Raw genomic sequence first — 22,826 nt, 5'->3', positions numbered from 1 at the left:
GAGCTGGGGGAGCCTCTGTTCCACGTGGTAGTAGTGCATTTGTTTGAAAAAATGAATTAGGTCAACAACTAAAATCGAATCAATTCAAGGCGTTTGCTCTTGTCCTAAACTGGGCCTGGCGCACAGAACCTTGTCTGGAGCAATGAAATAGACAGAAGATGTGTGAGAGCAGGTTCTTTGATGATGGCTTTTCACTTTAATTTCTATCACCCTGTAAACTCCCATTTTAGTGCCTTTTAGTCTAGCTCGTTTTTAGTGTCTTGCCTGTCCCACTTTCCCCCGTGCTTGATGATGGGCAGATACTAATCTAGCAGCTCCCCAGCTTGCTTCCAGGCCTCCTCACAGACATCTGTACCAACAGGCCAAATTATCCTCCTGGGGCTGGGATCTAGGCTGGGCTGAGCCCTCTTCAATCCCCCCCTTGCCCAGGGCTTCCCTGGCCCGCACCTGCTGTCCCTGGAATGCGGAGGGCGCAGGTGGCATCTGGTTGACACGTGTGGGCTTGCAGCCTGGGAGAGGAAGCAAAGTTCACCAAAGAGACAGGAGCTGTCTTGAAATCTGTGCTAATGCCTCCCTTTGTGGCAGCTCTTTAAAGGCATGTGCTGCTTTGGGGACCTAAACACCCAGCTGGACCTCAGCACGAGCATATTAGCTTGCGCAAGTCTCCCCAGAGAAACCCCTTCTTTCGGAGAAATCCTCAAAAGCTGGACCCAAACTGGACCTCACTCGGCGTGTTCTGTGAGAGAGGTCCCAGCTTTAGGGGCTGGGCCTAGGGAATTGGTTCTGCTTCTGGTGGAGGGAAGAGCCAGCAGTGATGTTCAAGTGCGGTCTGGATTGAAACTTCCCCAAAGTCTGTCCATGGCAGCGCTTGGACTGTGTCCCGAGCCAGCACAGGGATCAGAGGCGGAGGACATGTCTGTGTATTGCTTGAAACCTGAGAATATATGTGCTAAAGGGCGAAATGAACAGCAATAAAAGGAGCCTCCTTGGGCACCGCAGCCGGACTCTGTGCATTTCCCACCTAGTGCTTCCCCACTGAATTCTGGTGCCTTTGCAAAGCCGCCTCTGACCGGTATCTCGGGGGCCCTACTTGCTCTTCTCTGTGCCCCACACGTCTGGGGGGGGCTCTTGCCAGCCCCGCACAATGGGACTCGGCGCAGCCGGTCAGCGGGATGGGTTTGCCCGCGCAGGCTGCAGTGCGCGCAGCGAGGGGCTGGCCGGGTCTCTGTGCGGAAACCTCACCTGGTCCTGGCCCAGCGCCCTGGGGCGCCGGGAGCTCTGGCCGTGCTGGGACTGCGGTGCTGGGCGAGAAGACGCTGCACCTACCGGACCCCAGAACGGCGGAGACCTCCCCGCCGCCGGCCATTGGCTGCCAAGTGACAAAGGGGCGTGTCCGTCTCGCCCCCTCCCGGGCCCATATTAGCCGCCGCGCGCTGGTGGGCTGCTGAGGTTGGTTGCGGCAGCCGGGGGACTGGCCGGCGGGGGCGGAGGAGTTTCGGGCCAGCGTCCCTTGAAGGCCCGGGTAGCTGGGGAGAGTGAGTGAGTGAGTGAGTGAGTGAGCGAGCGAGCGAGCGAGCGGAGACGCGCCTGGCCGCAAGATGCCGCGCTCCTTTCTGGTGAAGAAGCATTTCTCGGCCAGCAAGAAACCCAACTACAGCGAGTTGGAGAGTCAGACCGGTAAGTGTCCCTGCCGCGGGGGCTGCCGGGGGGCGCTGCGGGTTGGGCACGGGCATGGAGGGGGGCGCTGGGGGCTGGGCACGGGGACTGGAGCTGCAGGGAGGCGCTGGGGGCTGGGCACGAGGATGGAGGGCGGGCTGGGCACGGGGATGGGGGGAGCTGGGCACGGGGGCAGGGATTGGCAGGGGAGCTGGTCAAGGGGGAGGGGTGGAAGGGGAGCTGGGCACGGAGGCTGGAGGTGGAGGGCGGCGTGCTGGGGGCTGGGCACGGGGATAGGAGCTGGGCACGGGGGCCAGGATTGGAAGGGGAGCTGGGCAAGGGGCAGAGGTGGAAGGGGAGCTGGGCACGGGGATAGGAGCTGGGCACGGGGGCAGGGATTGGTAGGGGAGCTGGTCAAGGGGGAAGGGTGGAAGGGGAGCTGGGCACGGAGGCTGGAGGTGGAGGGCGGCTTGCTGGGGGCTGGGCACGGGGATAGGAGCTGGGCGCGGGGGCAAGGATTGGAAGGGGAGCTGGGCAAGGGGTAGAGGTGGAAGGGGAGCTGGGCACGGAGGCTGGAGGTGGAGGGCGGCGTGCTGGGGGCTGGGCACGGGGGCAGGGGTTGGAAGGGGAGCTGGGTACGGAGGCTGGAGGTGGAGGGCGGCGTGCTGGGGGCTGGGCACGGGGCTGGGGGCTGGGCACGGGGGCAGGGATTGGTAGGGGAACTGGGCACGGGGACAGGAGCTGCAGGGAGTCGCTGGGGACGGGGTGTGGGGCCGGAAAAGGGCACTGTCCGCACCGTGACTTCGCCAGGCTGGTGCGCCCCGGGCACGGGAAGCTGCGCGTGTTGTGTCCAGGGCGCCACCCACGTGCGAACACCGCGGGCTTGAGCAGAGACAGGGGAGCGGCCTGACGGCTGCCGGCCTGGGGCTGCGTTGTCCGCCCCGGGTCTCCCGGAGGGAGCCCGGCATGTGGCTGCTGGCCCCGGGAGGTTCTGGCTGGGCGCGCTGCGTGGGCAGCGCACCTGCATCGCAGCCTGAGTCACCGGTGCCCATGGCCCAGCCTGCGCCCCGGGTTAGAGATGCCGCCCCCATGACCCACTCGTGGGGTCGCGCTGCAGAGTAACGCCCCGCTCTGCGTACGGCACCTGCGATCGGAGCGTGGCCTTGCCAGGAGCCCTGGGCCCCCACGGCAGCCCCGGGGAGCGGAGGGGCCCCGCCGTGCGCTTTCTCTGCGCGGTTCGCGCTGCTGGGGCCCGATTCTGCCCCCAACCCCATCGAGTTCAGTCAGCGGTCCCGGGATCAGGCCCCTCCCCAGCCTCGCGCTCCCAGTGTGGCTGCGCATCCTGGGACTGGCTAACCACCGCCCGCTCTGCTTCTTTCCAGTGATCGTGTCGCCCCTTCTGTACGAGAAGTGCCCCCTGTCCCTCATCCCCCAGCCGGAGGTCCTGAGCCCGGGGGCCTACTACCCCCCGCTTGTGTGGGACACGGGGCTGCTCTCCAACTTCTTCACCTCGGAGACGGAATACAAGACATGCGCCGCTTCCCCCAGCCCAGAGTCCAAGCCCCTAGACCTGACCTCCCTGTCCAGCGAGGAGGATGAAGGCAAGACCTCTGACCCGCCCAGCCCGGCCTCTTCTGCCACCGAGGCCGAGAAATTCCAGTGTAGTCAATGCAACAAGTCCTACTCCACCTTTGCCGGCCTTTCCAAGCACAAACAATTGCACTGTGATTCCCAGACCAGGAAATCTTTTAGCTGCAAGTACTGTGAGAAGGAGTACGTGAGCCTGGGGGCTCTCAAGATGCACATCCGAAGCCATACCCTGCCCTGCGTGTGTAAAATCTGCGGCAAGGCTTTCTCCAGGCCCTGGCTGCTGCAGGGCCACATTCGAACCCACACAGGTAACAGCTGACTCTGGCGTTTCTCCCTTATCTCCTCCTGCTCCTGCCTCAACCCCCAGGCCTGCAGCCTGAAGCGAAGCAACAGTTTTATATCTTATCTGGGGGAGATAAGGGCTCTCTGTAAAATGGCCTTTAAATACCTTTCTGGTAAAATCAGGGGGCAGATTCGTAGTGGGTGTAAAATCAGGGTAACTCCATTCCGTTCAAATTGCACCGCTTGAGGATCTGAGCCCAGGCGTTCTGAAGAGCGCACAGGGTTCATGTTGAAAGCTTGAGCAAAGATGCACTTTCAGTGACAGTTCTGTGGTTTGGGTGTGTTCTCACCCTTCTGTTAAATGTCTTACCTATGCAAGACCACTCCTGCTCTTCTCTGCCCCTCTTCCTTCCCGCATGCTTTTTTAGCTCCTGGAGTAAAGTTCACATTATAATCTGCAGTCTTTCCTTCTGTCTAGTGTCAGGGTTGTGGACACTGGGGGGAACTTGACCACCTTGATATGAACACTGGCCTGTTATCCAGCATCTCTTTAATTCTCCAGGCATATGAATCCCTCATGAATCAAGGAGGATAAGCTTAGTTCCAACACAAAAGCATCATTTCAAACCTCACTGATTTTCATTGTTTGGCTAATGGTACTATTGAGCAGGGAGTTGGGGACACTGAAGGCTCATGGTCTGTGTAGGCAGGTGCTTTAATGTAGCAATGCTGTTAGCATGGTGCACCTGTTACTGTAATGCCCCAGGCAAAGCAACAGACTTGCAGCTGCCAGCCTGTTGAGGCTTTTAGCTTTTAATCCAAGAAGTATCACATTTACAATGCATCTCCTTCAGCATCCTTTGTGCTTGCCACAGGGATAGTTTAATTGTTACTTGGCGCTGATTTCACACCCTCTTAAAGTACTAAAGATGTTGTTTGAAGGAAGCTAGAAAGACTTAATTGTGCTTTCTAAATTGAGCAGGCACATTTCTTTCTCCAGCCTTTCTGCCAGGAATTCACCCTGCTTAGGCTTTTCAACACTGGGAGGTGGATGAACAGAAAAGGAAATAGCTATACTCCAGTTTTAGAGTCCTCTGCTTTCAAACACTGCCTGCTGTGACACAATTAATAATACTTATTGTTTCATCATATCACAGTTATGTGCAAACAGTCAGGTTCAACAACACCAAACCTTCCCATGAAATATTTGTGTCCTTAATTACTTTGTGAAATCGTGGGGTTTTTACCTTTCTCTGGCTTTACTTTTCATACAATTTCATTTAACTGTTTGGGAATGCTCTTTTTACTACCGAATTCCTAAGTGTAGCATTTTGTCTAAGAGGATCACGCACATACCAATGTACATGCATTTATACAGACAGATTTATAAATGTCCTTTAAAATCTCAATAATACTCAGCACTTCTTTTCAAAGAGCTTTTAACAAACTTTGCCCATTGAATGGCTCACTCTTTGATATTCTCCATGTGTTGATGCACTGTTTAATTGTGAATGCTTCTCTTTGTTTTATAGGTGAAAAGCCTTTTTCCTGTACACACTGCAATAGGGCCTTTGCTGACCGCTCTAATCTCCGAGCCCACCTGCAGACTCATTCAGATGTAAAGAAGTATCAATGCAAAACCTGCTCCCGGACTTTCTCCCGAATGTCACTACTTCACAAACATGAAGAAACGGGCTGCTCTGGAACTCGCTAAAGGTTCTAAACCCCAAGGACTCTTACATGCAAATACATGTATTGTTACTAGTTTCTATAGGAGGTAGTTTCCTTCATATTGCCATTACAATGTCTATGAAGCCCTGTGTATCCAGTTGCTTTGGGCCTTAAATGATATTTTTACCATGCTCTTCATCTTTATACCTCTGGCGCAATTTAAAGGCCTGATCCTTTTTCCATTGAAGTCAATGGTGAAACTCTAATTGACTTCTGTTACCACAGGATCAGACCCCCTACTGTGATTGACTGTGCCTTATAAAATGAAGGCATGAAGAGTTTCCCTCAACTCCAGCTAAATTCAGTGGATGCAGGATCAGGCTTATTGATATCAATCTGAGTGTTGCTATAGACTTAACAGGTGCCTGGTGGTTGCTGAAGGCACTCAGCACCTTGCAGGATTGCGCCCTGAACCATGACATACAGCTGGTCTGAAATATATATCACAGTTGTGTGTGTTTTGTTTTATTTTTTTAATGAAGGACAAAAGCGAAGTGTTAAACATAAACCCCTTCTTCTCCTTGATTGTGTATATGCGGCCTGCAGAAGGTGTAACTATGCAATAATACAGTATCACATTAGTGCTCAAGCAGCTGCTTCTCCCCCAGCACAATGACAATTTGCAATGCCTACAAGATTAACAATGTCCATAAAAGGCATTGGTAGCCATTTCAAACAAGAATCCTGTTTACAGAGCAGCTATGCACTCAAGCACCTGTTAATATGACTCTTAACAACTGCTTTTCAAGAGAACTGTGACTAATAGCAGGCACTTGTCAGATGATACAATGGTGGCTTGTGCAAAGCACTGGCCATTGACAGGTGTGTGCCAAAAGAGCTATTTATGGTTATTGACAGGTGCCTAGTGAATGCATCTTTCTTTGTACATTGTTTTCACACAATCATAACAGAGTATGTTTACATTTCAAAGGTACACTGGTATTTATATTTTTGTGCCACAATTTTGTACTGATGAAACTTTTATATAATTATATACAGTTTATTGATATTCAATAAAATGGTTAATTTATAATATGGTCTTGTGGCTACTTTTTTCTTTCTTTTTTTTTTTTACCAGTGAATGCACACTTGAAACTGCAAAAAAATATATACAAGGGACCAGACTGTGACTCTCACTCGTGTGCATAGACTCCTTGTCAGATTATGCATTAGTAACGGCTCACTTTGACCAGACTGTGACTCACTGTCAGATTATGTGTTAGTGAACAAGGGCTACTCAGTCTGGCTCAAAAGCGGATGACAACACTTTACATTCCTGAAGGGCTCTTATGGGCCTATGTAGCTGAAGGTAAATGGCAACGGTAATCTGACCAAGGCACCAGTAGCAGTAATATGTCCTGAATGCCCATGAAAAGGGGTAGGAGGTAGCTGTAACCATGGAGATGTTTTTAGATAAAATTTGTGGTGCAGATGCAAAGAGTCTTTGTTGCAGTAAAATTAGAAAGTGGTGCATTTTGGGAAGTACAGGATATGTCTTAATCACAGACGCAGCTCACCCTGTTAACTTTTCAATTGAGTCAGAGACAGCGGACATGGAAAAGACCTATTAGGTCATCTCCCATCCACCAAACAATGCAAGAATGTTCTTACAGGTTATTTTCTAGTGCTCTTTTCCCAGAAATATCCCAATCACTTCCCTTGGGACACTATTCAAGGATCTTAGCTGATGTCACAATTAGAAAGTTTCTCCTGACATCAGCCTAAATCTCTACCCTTTGTAGCACTGAAAAGGGGTGGATGAACCTGTGACAAGCACAGCACTGGGGTGCAGGTGATCTGTCTGCCACTGCAGTTTTAAACATCACGATTTATGGCTTCTCTACACTTGAAAGTTGATTTGGATTGAGATTGTGAATTGAAAGCATTACAGCTATTCCTGATTAGCTCCACGTGTAGACAAGCCATATTTTGGAGTAGTCTTAGGCATTTCCAGCACTAGGTTGTCTAAGTCCTGTCAACACTAGTGCTCCCACCACCATGTTCACTGGTGTGGCTGCATCACAGTGAGAGATCCCAAGCATTGCTAGTGGAGAGAAAGCATGTCTGACTTCCTCTCTCTCTAAAATGGAAAATAATGCCCCTTACCCCTGAGGTGGAACTTGGCTCATGTAATGTTTGCAAAATGCTTTTTTTTTGAGACCCTTGGTTGGAAGGTGCTACAGAATTGTAAATTACTAGTAAATCATTCCTTTCCTTTTTCCTTTGCTGAGCTCGAAATACTGTCGCATGGCACAGCAGAGTTAATGGGTGACTCTGAAACTATAAATTATTCTGTATTTGCCTTGGTGCTATTTCCATTAATGGAGCCATTTTAAGGGCCCAATCCTTGCAGACCCAAACCACTCATTGCAGACTATGGGGATTTTGGATGCTTAAGGAGTGCCAGAGTGGCCAGTTAATTGGCTGAAGGATGTAAATCTATATTTTACAGATTGGCTTTCCTACAGGCTACATTTTTTGTTACCGTCCTATTTCCGCCACCCACCCACTTTTAATGATCTCTGAGATATGGTTTTTAAATTAGAAGCAAAAGAAAGATGTTCCACTCCCAGCATTACATGTCTCCATTTCACCTTTTTAAATCATTGGAAGTGGATAAAATCAAAACAGCAGCTTCCAGTCAAACACTTACTACATAGTTTCCTTTGGGTTTCAAAAGGCATTTTTATAAAACAGGAAGATGTGTGGTTGTAAAATGGAACAGATCTGCTGTGCAGTCATTCTTTAATTAAGTGCTCACCCAGCATAAACCAACTTTCCCATCTGAGCCTGGCTCATTACAAGCTTTATTATTGAGCAAGGGAGGAAGTTGGGGTTTTGTTGAATTATTTTCCCCCCTTTTCCCAACAGGAAACAAATGAAATTAAAAAAAAACAAAAACTTTAAATTAAAAAGAGACAGAGAGAGCGTTCCACTAATTACCCTCCACTTTTCATCTATACAATCCTGGATTTGCAGTAGTAACTAAATTGTTAAAAGGGGAAAAGTTTCTAGAAGGGAACACCTTCAGGACTAGGAAAGGAGACAGAGGTTAGGTCTGGGCATTCAGGGAACAAATTTCTATAGACACACTTTTTATATGTAGAAGGAGTGTGTGTTATATGTGCTTTGAGACCTTGATTGGAAGGTACAAGGTAACGGCTGAGTGTTTTATTTTTCAGTTCTTTGGTACAAGACTATTCAGTTATAATTTTGTTTAGTGTTCTGACTCTGTGTGAGTGTTTAACTAAATATTAAGAGCCATACCTGTCTTTGGTCCATGCTTGCCATAGCTCAGGGTGTAGGGCAAGGATGGCATAGGGCCCAAACCAAACATTTTTGTGTAGTTATGTGAACAAAGAATTCCCCCATTGGTTCACCTTGCATGTACTGTCAATCAGAGTTAAATATGCTGGCCGAGCACCTAGCAATCCTATTCCATTTTGATAAGAACGGCCATACTGGGTCAGACCAAAGGTCCCTCTAGCCCAGTATCCTGTCTTCCGACAGTGGCCAATGCCAGGTGCCCCAGAGGGAATGAACAGAGCAGGTAATCATCAAGTGATTCATCCCCTGTTGCCCATTCTCAGCTTCTGGCAAACAGAGGCTAGGGACACCATCCCTGTCCATCCTGGCTAATAGCCGTTGATGGACCTATCCTCCATGAACTTATCTAGTTCTTTTGGGACTGGTGGTTTTTCCTTGCTTTTACATCCATTGAGGCTAAACCCTGCCTGTGCCGTTGGCTTCAATGGGATTATATTAATATGTGTAATACAGACCAAAAAGGGTTTGTTCCACATGGTGTGAGAAACCTTATCTTCTGCAATTCTTGGGCTAAATTGTGGCCTACTCAGCTACATTCCAGTCTTTGGATGGATGATGCTCAGGATGCAGGGCTTTTAGGATTAAGGGAGAGGATAAATACAGCTTGAAAACAGCAGAAACAAGAAACACAAACTATTTTGAAACACAACAGGCCAGATCATTGGCCCTGCCCCTGTTATAACTATATCCTGGTGTAGAGGGTGGGGCAGGGTGTGGCCAAAGCACCTTGCACTTCATGGCCAGTTACTTGTTGGTGTAACTTAGAGCACCCTCTATGGCTATGTCTACACTACGGACCTTATAGCGGCATAGCTGTACTGCTGGAGCTGCACCACTGTACGGTCTTCTGTGTAGCTGCTCTATGCCAGGAGGAGAGAGCTCTCCCACCGGCATAATTAAACCACCCCTAACGAGCGGTGGTAGCTGTGTCAGTGGGAGACGCACTCCCGCCAACATAGCGCTGTCCACACTGGTGCTTTTGTCTGTGAAACTTATGTTGGTCAGGGGTGTGTTTTTTCACAAAAGTTTTGCTGACCAAAGTGCTAGTGCAGACATAGCCGAAGGCTATTTTAAATTATGCCTGGGTCTGAAATGGCCCTTGGTCTATCTCAGGATCAGGGAAGTGGTTTAGAGCCACTCCCCCCTCATTCCCTTGGAATCTGTGCGGATCACAGCTCAGCCAGAGCCCTGGATCTGCCTCACTATTTTAAAAAACATGTTTTGAATAGCAAGTAAGACTTTGGAGATGTTATAAAGTCCTTTCAGCTTCTATATTCATTATTTCTATTGTGTCACAAACTGGTGAGAACCTAGATTGAGCCAGTGATGTTAAGAAATCACTCTTAAGTGGGAGGCAGGGTTACATATTGGGTAGAGCATTGGACTGACTCTCAGGAAACATGGGTTCTATTCCCATGTCTATCACTGGCCCATGAGGTGACCTCAGCCAAGTCATTTCACTTCTTTCTGCCTCAGTTTCCACATTTGTAAAAGGGGGATAATGATACTTAGGGCTTGCCTACACATACACTCAGGAAAATTAATCCAAATGAATTTTTAAAGTGGATTAGTTAAACTGCATTAAATTTCTGTGTGGACTCTCTTCTTTAATTCTGAAGTTAATTAAGGAAGTGAATTAAACTAAACTGAATTAAGGCCACCTTAATTCTGAATAAAGCTCCCACAGTGTCTTAATGCAGTTTAACTAATCCACTTTAAATTCACACCTTTAATTAATTTGGATTCACTTTCCTGAGTGTTCTGGTGTAGACAAGCTCTTACCTCTTTTGCAAAGTCTTTGAGATCTACTGATGAAAACTGGTAGGCATTATTTTAATTACTCAGGTTTTCTTGTTTGTCTTTTACAAAACAATGCCTCCATGTTAGCTCTAATGTATAACACACCTTCAGAAAGTGATGCCCATTCTGAAAAGATTCTGCAGTCGCAGAGCACATCACAAGCCAGGGAGTCATCCCTGACTCACTAACTGGTTCTGTAAAATGCAGACTTGATGACTAAAGCAGAGGTTCATGCTGAAGTATGGGCTTTTTAAAAAAAAAATTCCAGAACTAAACACACTGTAAAGCTGGTCTCTTGAGCCCATGTGTTTTACCTAGGTAGGAAGGGCTGTAGTTTTTGAGGAGGGCGGGGGACCTGTGATTAACAGGAGGAGCCATTTGGTGACCACCTTGTGTGACCATCTGCAAAAGATTATATTGTCAGTGCTAATAAAAGCTGTGATTCAATCAACTTAACTCCAGGTATCACAAGGGGCCCCTGCACACCAGGGACTGCACTTGTTGAAGATCATGAACCCCAGTGAGCAGGGTTTGTTGGTTCTGAATTGACATTCCCTTTGCACTGAAAGTGTTTTGTTTTGTGTTACCCTGACAGAGTACGTGTTTGAACTCCCAGTTTTAATCTCCACTCACTCTGAAGGACCTTTCAAACAAGGACATACGGACTCCCTGTTCTTAGGAAAACCAAGAAGTGCATTTTCTTTCCAAAGGTATTCGCCCCCCGCAGGGTGAATTAAGGTTGATTTGAAAGCAGGGCCAGCTAATGTAGCTGTGTCTTTCCCAGCAGCCCAAGAGAAGGATGCGCTAAACTGCCACAACCAGGAACAGCTTTGGAGCTTCTGGTGCCCCAAGCTACTCTAAATGACACTGCCCCATACAGGGTCAGAGATGGGAGAGTTTTAAGCAAAACAAAAGCTCTAGGATTTCACTTTACTTCAAAAGAATGTTGCCTATAGAAGTACCCTCCCCCTCGCCCCCCCCGCTTCTTGCAGAGTCCTCGAGGTCCTCACTCCATTTTTATTCAACCTTATTCAAGCAAAACTCCCAGTGAATACATCCTCTTCCCATTCCTTCCCCTGGCTGCTCTGGTCATTCAGGGCATGTGGGTGCAGGTTCAGGTTTCCTTGGCAGACCTGGGAGCAGAATTTGGGCTCTCCGCACAATAACGGGCCGGATCCTGAGGCCCTGACCCAGTTTTTAGGAACCTGTTAAATAGAACGATCTGATCACTCTAGTAATGTATAATGTCTCTTCACACAAAAGCTAACTGTTGGAATGATTGTTTCTGATATTTACATGGTGAGGATTTGTCAACTTATTAAAACTTTCTAAATAAATAAATAGTTTAAAAAACCCACCATGTTATTAGCACTAATATTATTTGTATGTCACCAACCCAATAGGGTCTAAGCACTTTACAAAGGCATGGGAGGAAAAGATCCCTGCCTCAAAGATCTTACAATCAAAAGGATCTATTCTGTTCCCTGTTTCTAAATCAATTTCATTCAATCAGGGGCACTTTTTGTGCATAGACCAGCTGAACTGGATATGGCCTTGTCTGCATGTGGAAAGGTGGTTACTACACACTGAGTTGTAGCGCATTGGCGGGCATAAGCCGCAGCAAAAGTGTACATATGGACAGCTATTTAAATAGTTTCAATCCTTGTCACTGCGTCCACAGGACAGCGATATTTTGCAAAATAAGTACATGGCATTCTGGGTGGGTATCCCATGATCCTTTGCTCTACAGCTGGGCTGTGTGCATGCTGGATTTTTTTGTATATTGTGGGATATATAATGGAAGCCAGGCAGAAGCCAATGGAATTCTGGGAATTGGTGTCAAACTCAAAACTCCCATGATTCTGCACCCACAGAGTACTCTGAATATTCTCCATATAATCAAACTACTTCCCGTAAGGTACATGAGAAAGTGGGCAGAACTGGGCCCTAAATTCAGCTTCGCCCAGGGCTGACACCAAAGAATGGGATAAGAGGTGTGAAAGGAAGGATGAGAGTTACAACAAGGACTGACTGTTTAAACTATAGGACAATGTTGGCACAAGAACAAATGGGCATCAATTGGCTGTGAATAAATTTAGGCTGGAAATTAGAAGGTTTCTAAGCATCACAGCAGTGATGCTTTGGAGGAGTAGGGGCAAACAACATAGCTAGTTTTTAAATGGAGCTTGATGAATGGGTTTATGTGGTGGAAATGTTTCACCAAGTTCAACTTTATTTGCACAGTTCAGAATCCAAGGATCATAATGGAAATTGCTCTATGGCCATTTTGTGAATGCAATTCTTCCCCTCCCTCCTTCCATTTATTTAATTAAATCCCTGTTTTCTGATTTAGAGGAGGCTCAAAAAGCAGATTGCCGAGTAGTACAGTGAGGGCATTTTGGTACATTGTTGTGCTATGCAAAAGCTAAGGACTTGGTACATGTTGTGTGTCTAACGCACAATGAGGAGAATTTCTTCTTCTTAATGGGAGGGTTAGAGACAAAAAAAAACCAAAAAAAAAAAACAGGAGAAGAACTGGACTGTATTTGAACCCAAGGAGACAGGAAACGTAGCAAGCCCCTTTCATGCTCAGCTGAGCTTCAGGGTTCCTTGTGGAGTTCTCCCCATGGACTAGCAGCCAGGACTGCATTTGAATTACAGCCCATTAGAAAAGGTTATGAATGTCATTTATGCTGCGGTTTTGAAGCCCTGTGGATTTTCTCTCCTCCTGCACAGACATTAATGGGGCTTAGTGGGCAGAGGGGCCCAGATTAGCTGTGACACTTTCACCTATCAAGGTCTCAGAGGTAAGAAGCAAAAGAGAGCTTGAAAAGTACCCAGGCCCAGTTTAACACAGCACAGCACCCATAAGCGTTCACCACACCAGCTTCATCAGCAACAATGATTGCCACCTTCACAAAATCGGTGGCTCTGTCCACCTCCCCACCAATCCCGGTGTCTCTGACCCTTATTGTATATATCCATTGTCTCTGGCTACTTACCACAACTGGTTGGGAAAAGTAGCCGTTGCTGCTGTCTGCACCTCCCTGGGACCTGAGGTTGCCTCCCAATGTATGTTTGTTTACTTCCGAGGACCCTGCAGGATCTCCTGTGCCAGATCCCAGGGGGAATGCAGGATGCAGTGCAGCAGCAAGCCGAGAGATGGGAGGGCAATTTTGAAGAAGCTTGTCCCCAGCAGCAGCGGGAATTTCCTGCAGTGAGGGTGGGTGCCTGGCAATTTTGGCAATTTCCCCCACCCAATGCTAATCTTCTGCTCCTACCCCATCTTCTCTGCACTTCCTTGCTGCTTCTGTCCCACTCACACCAGGCAATCAGACGAGGAATGGCCCTGGAGTCTGAGTGTTCCCCCTGCACCAGTGGGAGATCCCTACAGGGCCTCATGGAGTTATGGGTCCTTGGCAGGGTTGTCATATAGGTCTCTCACCCGTAAGGTGACACTTCTATTATCAAGCTTGAGATGCACTGGCAGGGCAGTATGGGGCAGTTTGCTCTGCTGCTGGCTGTGTTGTGCTTGCTCTGTGTATAGAGAGAGGATTTCAGGCCCCTGGCTTTTTTTCACCCCGCTCCTTTCCCCAGCAATACATTCCCAAGGAATATTAAAACAAAGAAGAAAAACAGGCAACCACAATGGGCCAGATCCTCAGCTGGTATAACTCAGTGTAACTCCATTGACTTCAGTGGAGCCAGGATGATTTACACCAGCTGAGGATCTGGCCCATGGCTTCCAAACCCGCTGTGAAAAGAAGGCAGCATAAACTTTGACTTAACTCAAAATCCAAAGTGTATTTGCCTAATTCTCCCATTGGCTCTTACCTTACAGAGAAAAAGCTGAAAAAAACCCAAACAGAATCAGGGCAAGAGCCCATCAAAGACCTGTCAATCAAATGGACCTCTAGGCCAATGTTTATGATTTGGAGCATGGAACAACATGGGTTTTGCAAAACAAGCCAAATGGTCTTAAACAGTGTGCAGCAGAGAAATCAGCCTGAAGATTTCCCCTCTCATACACCTGGTGATTACTGGAGGGTTTGAAAGATTTGTGCATCTATTCCGTGCTCTTTGAGAAGGGCAGCAGGTGCAGGGACTAGTTTAGCTTTAAACGTAGCTTACATGTCAACATACGTCTATGGCAAGAGACTTCATCCATTAACAGTTGGCCATAAGGAGTTAAATTCACAAACAAGCTGCAGGTGTAGCTGTTGTTTATCTGGCTCTGTGCTATTGAAACGAACAATAATCCTAAATTAATCTTTAATCAGATGATAAAGAGGTAATATTGGATTGCTCTCGGGTTGTGGGGTACAATTCTTTACACTGAAACAAAGAACTTCACAAATATATAGAAAGAGAGCACAGGTGAAATAAGAGAATGCGAGAGAAAAGAGGATGAAAGATTAAATAAAAGAGAATGGGACGGATTCATTAAACAGATGCATTCATTTTTTATTACAATGTTGGAAATTATTCTTTGGTTTTGGAGCAGGCTTTGCCCCTCTTTAGTAGAAAATTTCATCCTGCTCCACTCACTTGCCCTCCATCTCACTAAACAAATCCCACACCTATATGGTTATACTCTTGGTCTCATTTAAAGTCAGCCTCGGCAGTTCCTCATCTCTGCTGCTCCTTGCACGCCACCAAGGATGGGCGGTATGTGATTGGGCATGGAAAGAGCATGCCTGACCTGCACGCACAGTTATCATGACTGCATGTGCAAATCGGGTAACTCCATGCACAAATGACCATGATGAATCCATATGAGTGGGGAGCCATGACATCTGCATGTGCAAATTAGGTGCACAATTACACCCCTTGTTGTATAAAAATCAGGCATTATATCTTCATTACTGGAGGACGTAACAAAGAAAAGTCATCCCTAGCTCATTGTCCCTGGGCGGTGCTTGATCTTCTACTGGAAGGGATCAGAACCTCTTTAAGTAGATGAGCCTAGTTGGAGCAACATCCCTCTAGGACTGTCTAATCGTCAAACTATTTATTTAATCTCTTTACAAGTGTTGTTTTAAACAACAGTTACTAGCATGAGGAGTGGGGCGAGTCCTTGAGTTTGCGGCACTTGCAGATTTTAAACCACTGCAGAGAAAAGAACAAGTACAATATCGTTTGGTATTAACTGGCCATTTCTTATGTTTCATTCTCAATTGGTCTGAGTGATTCTCAGGGCAGTCACTGCTGCATCTGTCCATTGTTCAAGCTGTTTTTCTGGCTGAGTTTAGTTTTCACATAATATGTTAGGAAGTCTTTGTGTTTTGCTGGCCTGTGAACCTTTGGGGCTGATGCACTGGACAACAAACAGATGTGTAAATCCACTGAAATTTAAAGGAATGGCCATTCAAAGTCAGCTGCAGAAATAGCCCTATAAGAGTCCTGGAAACTTTATTCTGTGCCCTGTTAATGACAGTCCATTTAAAACAAAACCATTGGGATATGATACTCAGCTGCTTCTTCTGAGAAATAATGATATGGCCTTAAAAATTTTATATCCGCCATACAATAATAAGCACAAGTTTCACTGGGGTCAGACTATAGCTTTACAATAGCAAAGTTGTGCTCTAACTTATTGGAGATCTGCCTAGAAAATCATCAGAAAGTATTTTAAATCCAGCATAACATACATACTTATGGATCACCTTCTGTTTTACTGGGCTCACTGAAAGCAATGTGAGCCCTGTTTTACTTTTCTCAATAAAAAGGCTCACATTTCACATGTGAGGAGATTGGCGTCTCCCAAGCTAATTAATATGGGTTCCCTTCCACCTCTGGATTTTCCACGCAGGGTTATGCTGGCGACACTTTGTCTGTTGCTTCAATAAAGACTAGGGTGTTGAACATTAGTCTCACTTGTTGACAATATGCTGGAGGCACAATGGGGCATGGCAAGGAAGCAGTGGTGTGTAGCAGGATAGTGGTAGCCTGTTATAAAGAGCTTCAAGGGCCTGCATTATGTCATTACTCAATTAGCCTGTTGGTAATAGCACTTCATTAAAGAGATAGTTTCTATTCAGTGGCAATAATCCACTTTCTAAAGAGGGGCTATAGCCATTGATCACCTTTCCCTGCTTTATTGGAGAGGCAGAATTTATTTATTTATCTATTGAAACTGCCTAATTAGAAAATACGTAATGTATTTGTAGCCATGTCAGTCCCAAGGTATTAGAGAGACAAGGTCTTCCAGCCCCGAAGAACAGCTCCGTGTGGCTCGATAGCTTGTTTCTTTCAGCAACAGAAGTTGGTCTAGTAAAAGATATTACCTCACCCACCTTGTCTCTCTAACCAGATAATAAGCTGGTTCCAGAGTCCATCCCAGGCCAAACCTTGAGAAGGCCCTAGATTTCAATGAAAATATGCCTCATCACACTAATACTATAAACATGGGCAGCCATATTCAAACTCAGGTGCATAAAGTCAGGCAACTAACTGGCCTCATTTTCAGAGGAATTGAACACCTGCAGCTCCCAATGGCCTAAAATGTCAGGCCACTTATTTAGCCATATTCTGTGGCACACTTTGTAAGAAGAAGAGTGTTGACCATGATATCTTGGACAATTCCAGAATAGACCTTGGATTGAGGGGTCTAACTTTAGGCAACCACAGTTTTGGCCACACCATCTAATAGACTTGGCTAAGGGCGGGGACTGGGGTGGGGGGAAGCAATGGTAAAAGTACATGATCCAAGGCATGAACTTTCTAGGAATGCACATCGCTGCAATGAGGTGACGAGGGTAATTTCTATTGCTAGTCAAATTTTCAACAAGAATGGACTATAAGTTCTCTTCCGCTTCTTTTTCTTTCTATCTGTGCCTATAAGGGGCAAGACAGATGAGCCCATTATTATTCCATTGAGCTAAAACATGCATTTGACCCCAGAGATATCTCTGTGCTATGCAAAATTTCCTGCCCAGCACACTCATACTCTGAGCGCTACTGTATGGCAGGAAGTTTGAGTTTCACACACGAAACTTCTCTCAAGAAACAGGACTGAATACAGAACACTACTTGGATTAAGTGTACGTTCACACAGCACGATTTGTAAGCTTCCAAACAGTGCCATGGACCTTTCAGTGTTCAAAGGTGATGCAGAGGTCGTAAAGCTAAGCACACATCTTTCTGTGAAAGTAAATGTATGTGGAAATTAAAGCATAGATAGGAAGCAGCATTAGCCGTGTGTGCAGGAAACCAGTGTTTGTCAAGAAGTAATGTCATAGTTCTAGGCGGTAGGGCTCAAATGGTGAATATTTAACAAGGGGAACTTGTTGACTAGTAGATTAGATCAGATAGACAGGAAATGAATTGAGATGATTATGTATCTACAAATAAAAGCTAGTTGCTTTGATTCAGAGATAGTTACAGTGCAACCCGTGAGACACATGCAGCCCAGCCCATGGAGATCTTCAATACCGCTGTGTCCAGTGAAGACTGAAGGTTGTATGCAATGTAACCTGCTGCTCAGATCAAGATGGAGCATTGCGTGCCAGCCCCTGTAATATCCATACAGGCCATGCCTTCATATTAAAGAGCTGACTGATTGGAATCTGCTCCATACCATATCTTGTGGATAGTTGGCACTGTGGCCTTTGGCCAGGCAAAGCTTCTTTATCTTTCTTAAAGTTGGAGCATTCCAGTCTGAGCCCTCATGATAGATGTAGAATGGAAATCTTTGGGTCCTAATCCTGCGCCAAGTGTGGTGATTCTCTGAGCTAGAAAGTAAAAGGAAGTCATTCCACATTAGGAGTTGTACCCTGCTTTTCTATTTTTTCTATCTGCAAATAATCAATATTACTATGTGCCACTTTCCCCACCTCCTCTTTCAACAGGACATGGACCTGATTCTCCACTCCCTTGCTCCTGGCGTTTTTGCCCTTGTGTCATCATTTACATCTGTGCAAAGTGAATATAAAATGCTGGTAAATTGGAATGTATCCATACTACCACTTCCACCGTTGGCTACCCCCAGTGGAGCTGCACAGAGGTAATGTGATGATGGGAGATTTCCAAAAAGTCTAGTGTAGACAAGGCCATACTGGAATTGTCCAGGATACCACGGTCAACATCCTTATTTTTACAAAGTATGCCACAGAATATTTAATAACCTAAGTGGTGAGGAGTTTGGTTTTATATTTCCCCTGAATTTCACCATTAGCACAGAGCCCCCTATTGGCACTGCTTCACTACCGGCTCGTGAAAAGCCTGATTCCGACTGACTCGCCTCTAGCAAACCATTGCTGCCTAGCGTCACGCTGGGGCACTGGTTCAGCAGTGCCTCAGACAAGAGCTGAAATGACTACACTACTCCTTGCAGCACCCGGGTTTACCTGAGAGGCCTTTTTGCCACGTACTGATTCAGCTTGACCCTACTTGGTGTGTGAGTGCTGATAAGATTATGGTTTGAGAGGATACATTTTCCTGGGAAGTTCTCCAGATATTTGAAAGCATCCAGCATTCTCTACTCCAACACGCAACTTCACTGTGCATGGGAGGTTACACTGGTCCAGTGAAGCTGGAGGGAGGGAATAATTCATTTCCTTCCCCTCCCCCCACCCTTAGAAGAACAAATGCTAAAATACAATGGAGTTTCTTAGAAACCTGAAGAAAAAACCACTCCCTTTCCAGAATCCAGAAACCCATGAGTCACAGGCTGGGAAGGATGGTGGGAAATTTCACACAGATGGGCATTTCAGTTGATTGACAATACTGGTCAGCTAAAATATCACCTTAAAAACAATGTGGTCACAATTTTTTTAAAAAGAGGAAAACTACTGCTTTTGCACCCTCACGCCAAGAATAGTAAAAGAGTCACGGCTCAAACTTAACACAGATAAAGAACAAAAAGTTTCAGACTAAAGGTGAAGGTTTCAGAAAGTTTGGAGGGTCTGAGAAGAACGAAGGATCAATGTCACCCAAATGCTCAATAAAAAAGTGGCTTTACAGGAATAAACTTCTGCTTCTGCTTCCTAGAAGCCAGGGCTTGGTTGTAATTCTAGGCCAGTATTTGCTTGAAAAATTAACAATATTAATATGGGTAGCTCTGGTTAAGATCAAATGAGCAGGCACTGAGGGCCAAATTCGTAAAGGTATTAAGGAGCTTAGAGATGCTGATAGGCACCTGCCTGGTGTGATTTGCAAAAGCACCTATCTCTCAGCTCCTCAGAAGGGCAATAGGCGCCTAAATCCCTTTGAGGATCTGGACGCAGAGGATATGTCTAAACTGCAAGAAAACACATGTGGCTGACCCACGTCAGCCGACTCCTGTGAGGAGGAGGGTCTCAGAGCCCAGGCTCCAGCCCAAGCATCTGCACTGAAATGTTATAGCCCTGCAGCCAGAGCCCTGCGAGCCACAGTCAGCTGACACAGGCCAGCCACAGGTGTTTTATGGCAGTGTAGACACAGCCTTAGTGATTTTGAAAATCTCACATGGCACCTCTCTGCATCTTTAGGCACCTATATGCCTTTGAAATTCTGGCCCCGAGAGATTTGAATCAGCAACAGACCTAGGCCTTGATCCTGCCAGCACACAGGTGACTTTACATGTGAGTGGCCCCAGTGAATTTGCAGGATCGGACCACCCTGTAGCTGTAGAGCCCAGTATCCATTCACGTCCCTGGATGTGGATAAGTCAAAGAGGAGCCAGCCAATGAGTCCTGTCCATTAACTTCTGTTTCCTGATGAAAGAGGGCAAAGCTTTGGTGTTTGTTCCCCTCAACTGGCCTCTCTGGCTGCTTGGGAATCTGGTGGGCTTGGGAGGGGGGCAGAAAGCTGCAAAAATATAACCGATGAAATGTCTGCATGTGAGACAAATTTAACCCTGTGATCATTGGCATTTTCTAAGTTGTCAAGAAAATGAATGAATAGCAAAGATGAAGGGGGTATATGTGCGTTAGGTGTTAGATAGCTGTATCTACACCTGGTTAAAAGGACAATGTCAGGTGTCAGGTTAAGAATCAGATATTTTCTCCAAATTTCTCTCCATGTAACACCTTTGGTTACTCACAGTGAAGTGATTGTTTTAGAAAGAAAAGCAAATGTAGATTTTGTTACACGCAATGTTTGTTAACCTTTGGTCTTTCACTCATAAGTGGGAGAGTGAATCTAACTTAGTCAGTTTCCTGTTTGTTTCCAGTTTTTGTTTCCTTTTTCTGGCTCTAATGCACAAGCTCTATGCCACAGCGCTTGGGTTGTAAATGCTGTACTGCGAGGCCAGAGGCTTAAATCCAAACAAGTAATTTATGAAACTATTTGTAAAATTGTTTGTTTGTTCATTCATGGTATTGTTAACGAAGTTTAGCTTTGGAGCCTAATCTGCCTGTAGGTGTCCCGTTAAGATGCTGTAATTTACTGGAATCACCTTGAAGTTCCAATTCTGTAGGCACCTGAGGGATTCAACGCATTTGCGCTCTGAGAGTTCCATTCCATCATTTAACCACTATGAAAACCCATGTGAAAGCAGCAGGAATCTGTTCTCTTATGTGCTTTAAAAAAAAAACAAAGACCCACAACACCCTGTTTTTATTCACGTAAATGGTGTAGTTGCACAATACTGGCTACCTCTCCGCAAAAGGAAATAGCTGTCCCATAAACAATGGAAGGTGGAGAGCATGTGGGAGGGTATAAAAGCAGGGAAGCAAAGGGAGAAAGCTTTTCCTTGCGTGCTCCAAAAGCAACAGCACGCAGGCCAAAGAGTAAGGGCTTGTCCACACTTGATATGCTACAGCAGCACAACCGCACTGCTGCAGCTGTGCCACTGTGGCGCTTCGTGTAGACGCTACCTACGCTGATGGGAGGGGTTCTTCCATTGGCACATTCAACCTCGCCAAGCCGTGGAGCTAGGTCGACGGAAGAATTCTTCTGCTGACCTAGCGCTGTCTACACTGGTGGTTAGGTCAGTTTACTTACACCCCGCATGGGGGTGGATTTTCACATCTCTGAGCGACGTAGATAAGCCAGCTGAATTTTCTAGTGTAGACCAGGCCCAACAGAGATTTGGAGAGGGGCTGATAGGAGCTGAGATGCACACACACATATACACAAGCTCACACACAGACATAGACATATTCACAAACCCTCATGCACACATTCATACACACACAGTGCAAGTTAAGGAGAGGATCACATGCCTTATGCCATATACTATAACTTAGCTATAATTATTCATGTCTGTGTTATGCAGCTCAACCCATTCCTTCCAATAATTTGTCTGCTGTCAGTCACCTTGTTTCAGCATTTTGATTGACAGCCCATTCTGATATTACATATAAATACTTCTGTTGTTAAACGAGCCCAGAGGATTCTGAGTAAGGCATCAATTTGCAGGTACCACAACATAGCTAGAACTGTGTCCTAACTCAGGGATGAACCGGTCAGCGCTAAAATATAATAGACTTATTTCCATGTGAGTGTACATGTCTGAGGGAGAAGGTGGAGGTGCATATGATTGTATGTGTGTATGCGTAGGAGGATGTTGTGACGGAGGGAGAGAGAGAGGGTGTGTATATATGTGAAGGAGAATGCAAACTGTATGTGTGTGAGAAAATATGCTATGGCAAGCGTCTTTGTAAGACACAGAGCGTAGGCTGGCAAGTGCAGTGGCGGCGGGTGTGAGTTTGATATCATGGGTCTGAGTCTGAGCGGGTATAAGGAGCGAATGGGCCGGTGCTTATCTTCTGTGAGAAACTCAATATGTGGTGGGGGTGGGAATGCGTGTGCAGCATGTCAGGGGGTGGGGGTGGGAATGTGTGTAGAGAATGTTAAAGGGGTGTGGGTGGCAGTGTGGGTACAGCATGTGTGGGGGTGGGAATATGTGCACAGCATGTTAAGGGGGCGGGGATGGAAATGTGGGTGCAGCATGTCGTGGGTCTGGGAACGTGGGTACAGCTTGTCAGGGGGTGGGGGTGGGAACGTGGGTACAATACGTCAGGAAGTGGGGGTGGGAACGTGGGTACAATACGTCAGGAAGTGGGGGTGGGAACGTGGGTACAGCATGTCAGGGCGTGGGGTGTTTGTAGGCCAGGGAAGGGAGTTCAGGTTTAGTTTCCTCACAGGCTGGGGAGGCCCCAGGTTGCTGAATGTTGTTTTGTTTTCCCCACTCTTGGATCCTAAAGGAAAGCTACAGAGGATGATATAAATAGGCCTTGGGGCTAGAATAAACACTTGCTTCCCATTCAGTTGGGGTGATTGATCAGCTCATTCCTGGCTCCACTTAGCTGCTCCAATGGCAACCCTTCCCAACTCTCACAGGACATGGCAGCCTGAGTCCCTGGTAGCCAGTCACATGCAAGATGGGAGTTCAGTGCTGAAAGAACACCTGATAGAAAAAGTGCTTTGAGCTGGACCCTGTGGTTTAGTCAGCTTACAACCTCAGGGCTGTAGCCTGATGGAGACAAAAGCTGAGGCACATCAGAAGTAGAAGA

At 46.7% G+C, this 22,826-nt stretch overlaps 1 protein-coding gene across 1 annotated transcript; it reads left to right on the top strand.

The window, feature by feature from the left end:
* Nucleotides 1-1,415: 1,415 nt before the first annotated feature.
* Nucleotides 1,416-6,290, top strand: SNAI1 (snail family transcriptional repressor 1). The gene is made up of 4 exons (XM_043527287.1): nt 1,416-1,533; nt 1,570-1,677; nt 3,039-3,554; nt 5,061-6,290. The coding sequence occupies exons 2-4, from the start codon at nt 1,599-1,601 to the stop codon at nt 5,240-5,242; spliced, it is 777 nt and encodes a 258-aa protein (XP_043383222.1). The 5' UTR covers nt 1,416-1,533; nt 1,570-1,598; the 3' UTR covers nt 5,243-6,290.
* The last annotated feature ends 16,536 nt before the right edge of the window (nt 6,291-22,826 follow it).

This window comes from Chelonia mydas, chromosome 13, assembly GCF_015237465.2.
Source record: "Chelonia mydas isolate rCheMyd1 chromosome 13, rCheMyd1.pri.v2, whole genome shotgun sequence".
In the NCBI taxonomy this organism is placed as follows: domain Eukaryota; kingdom Metazoa; phylum Chordata; order Testudines; family Cheloniidae; genus Chelonia; species Chelonia mydas.
The sequence above is the reverse complement of the archived record's forward strand: the minus strand, read 5'-3'. Positions and strand labels throughout refer to the sequence as shown.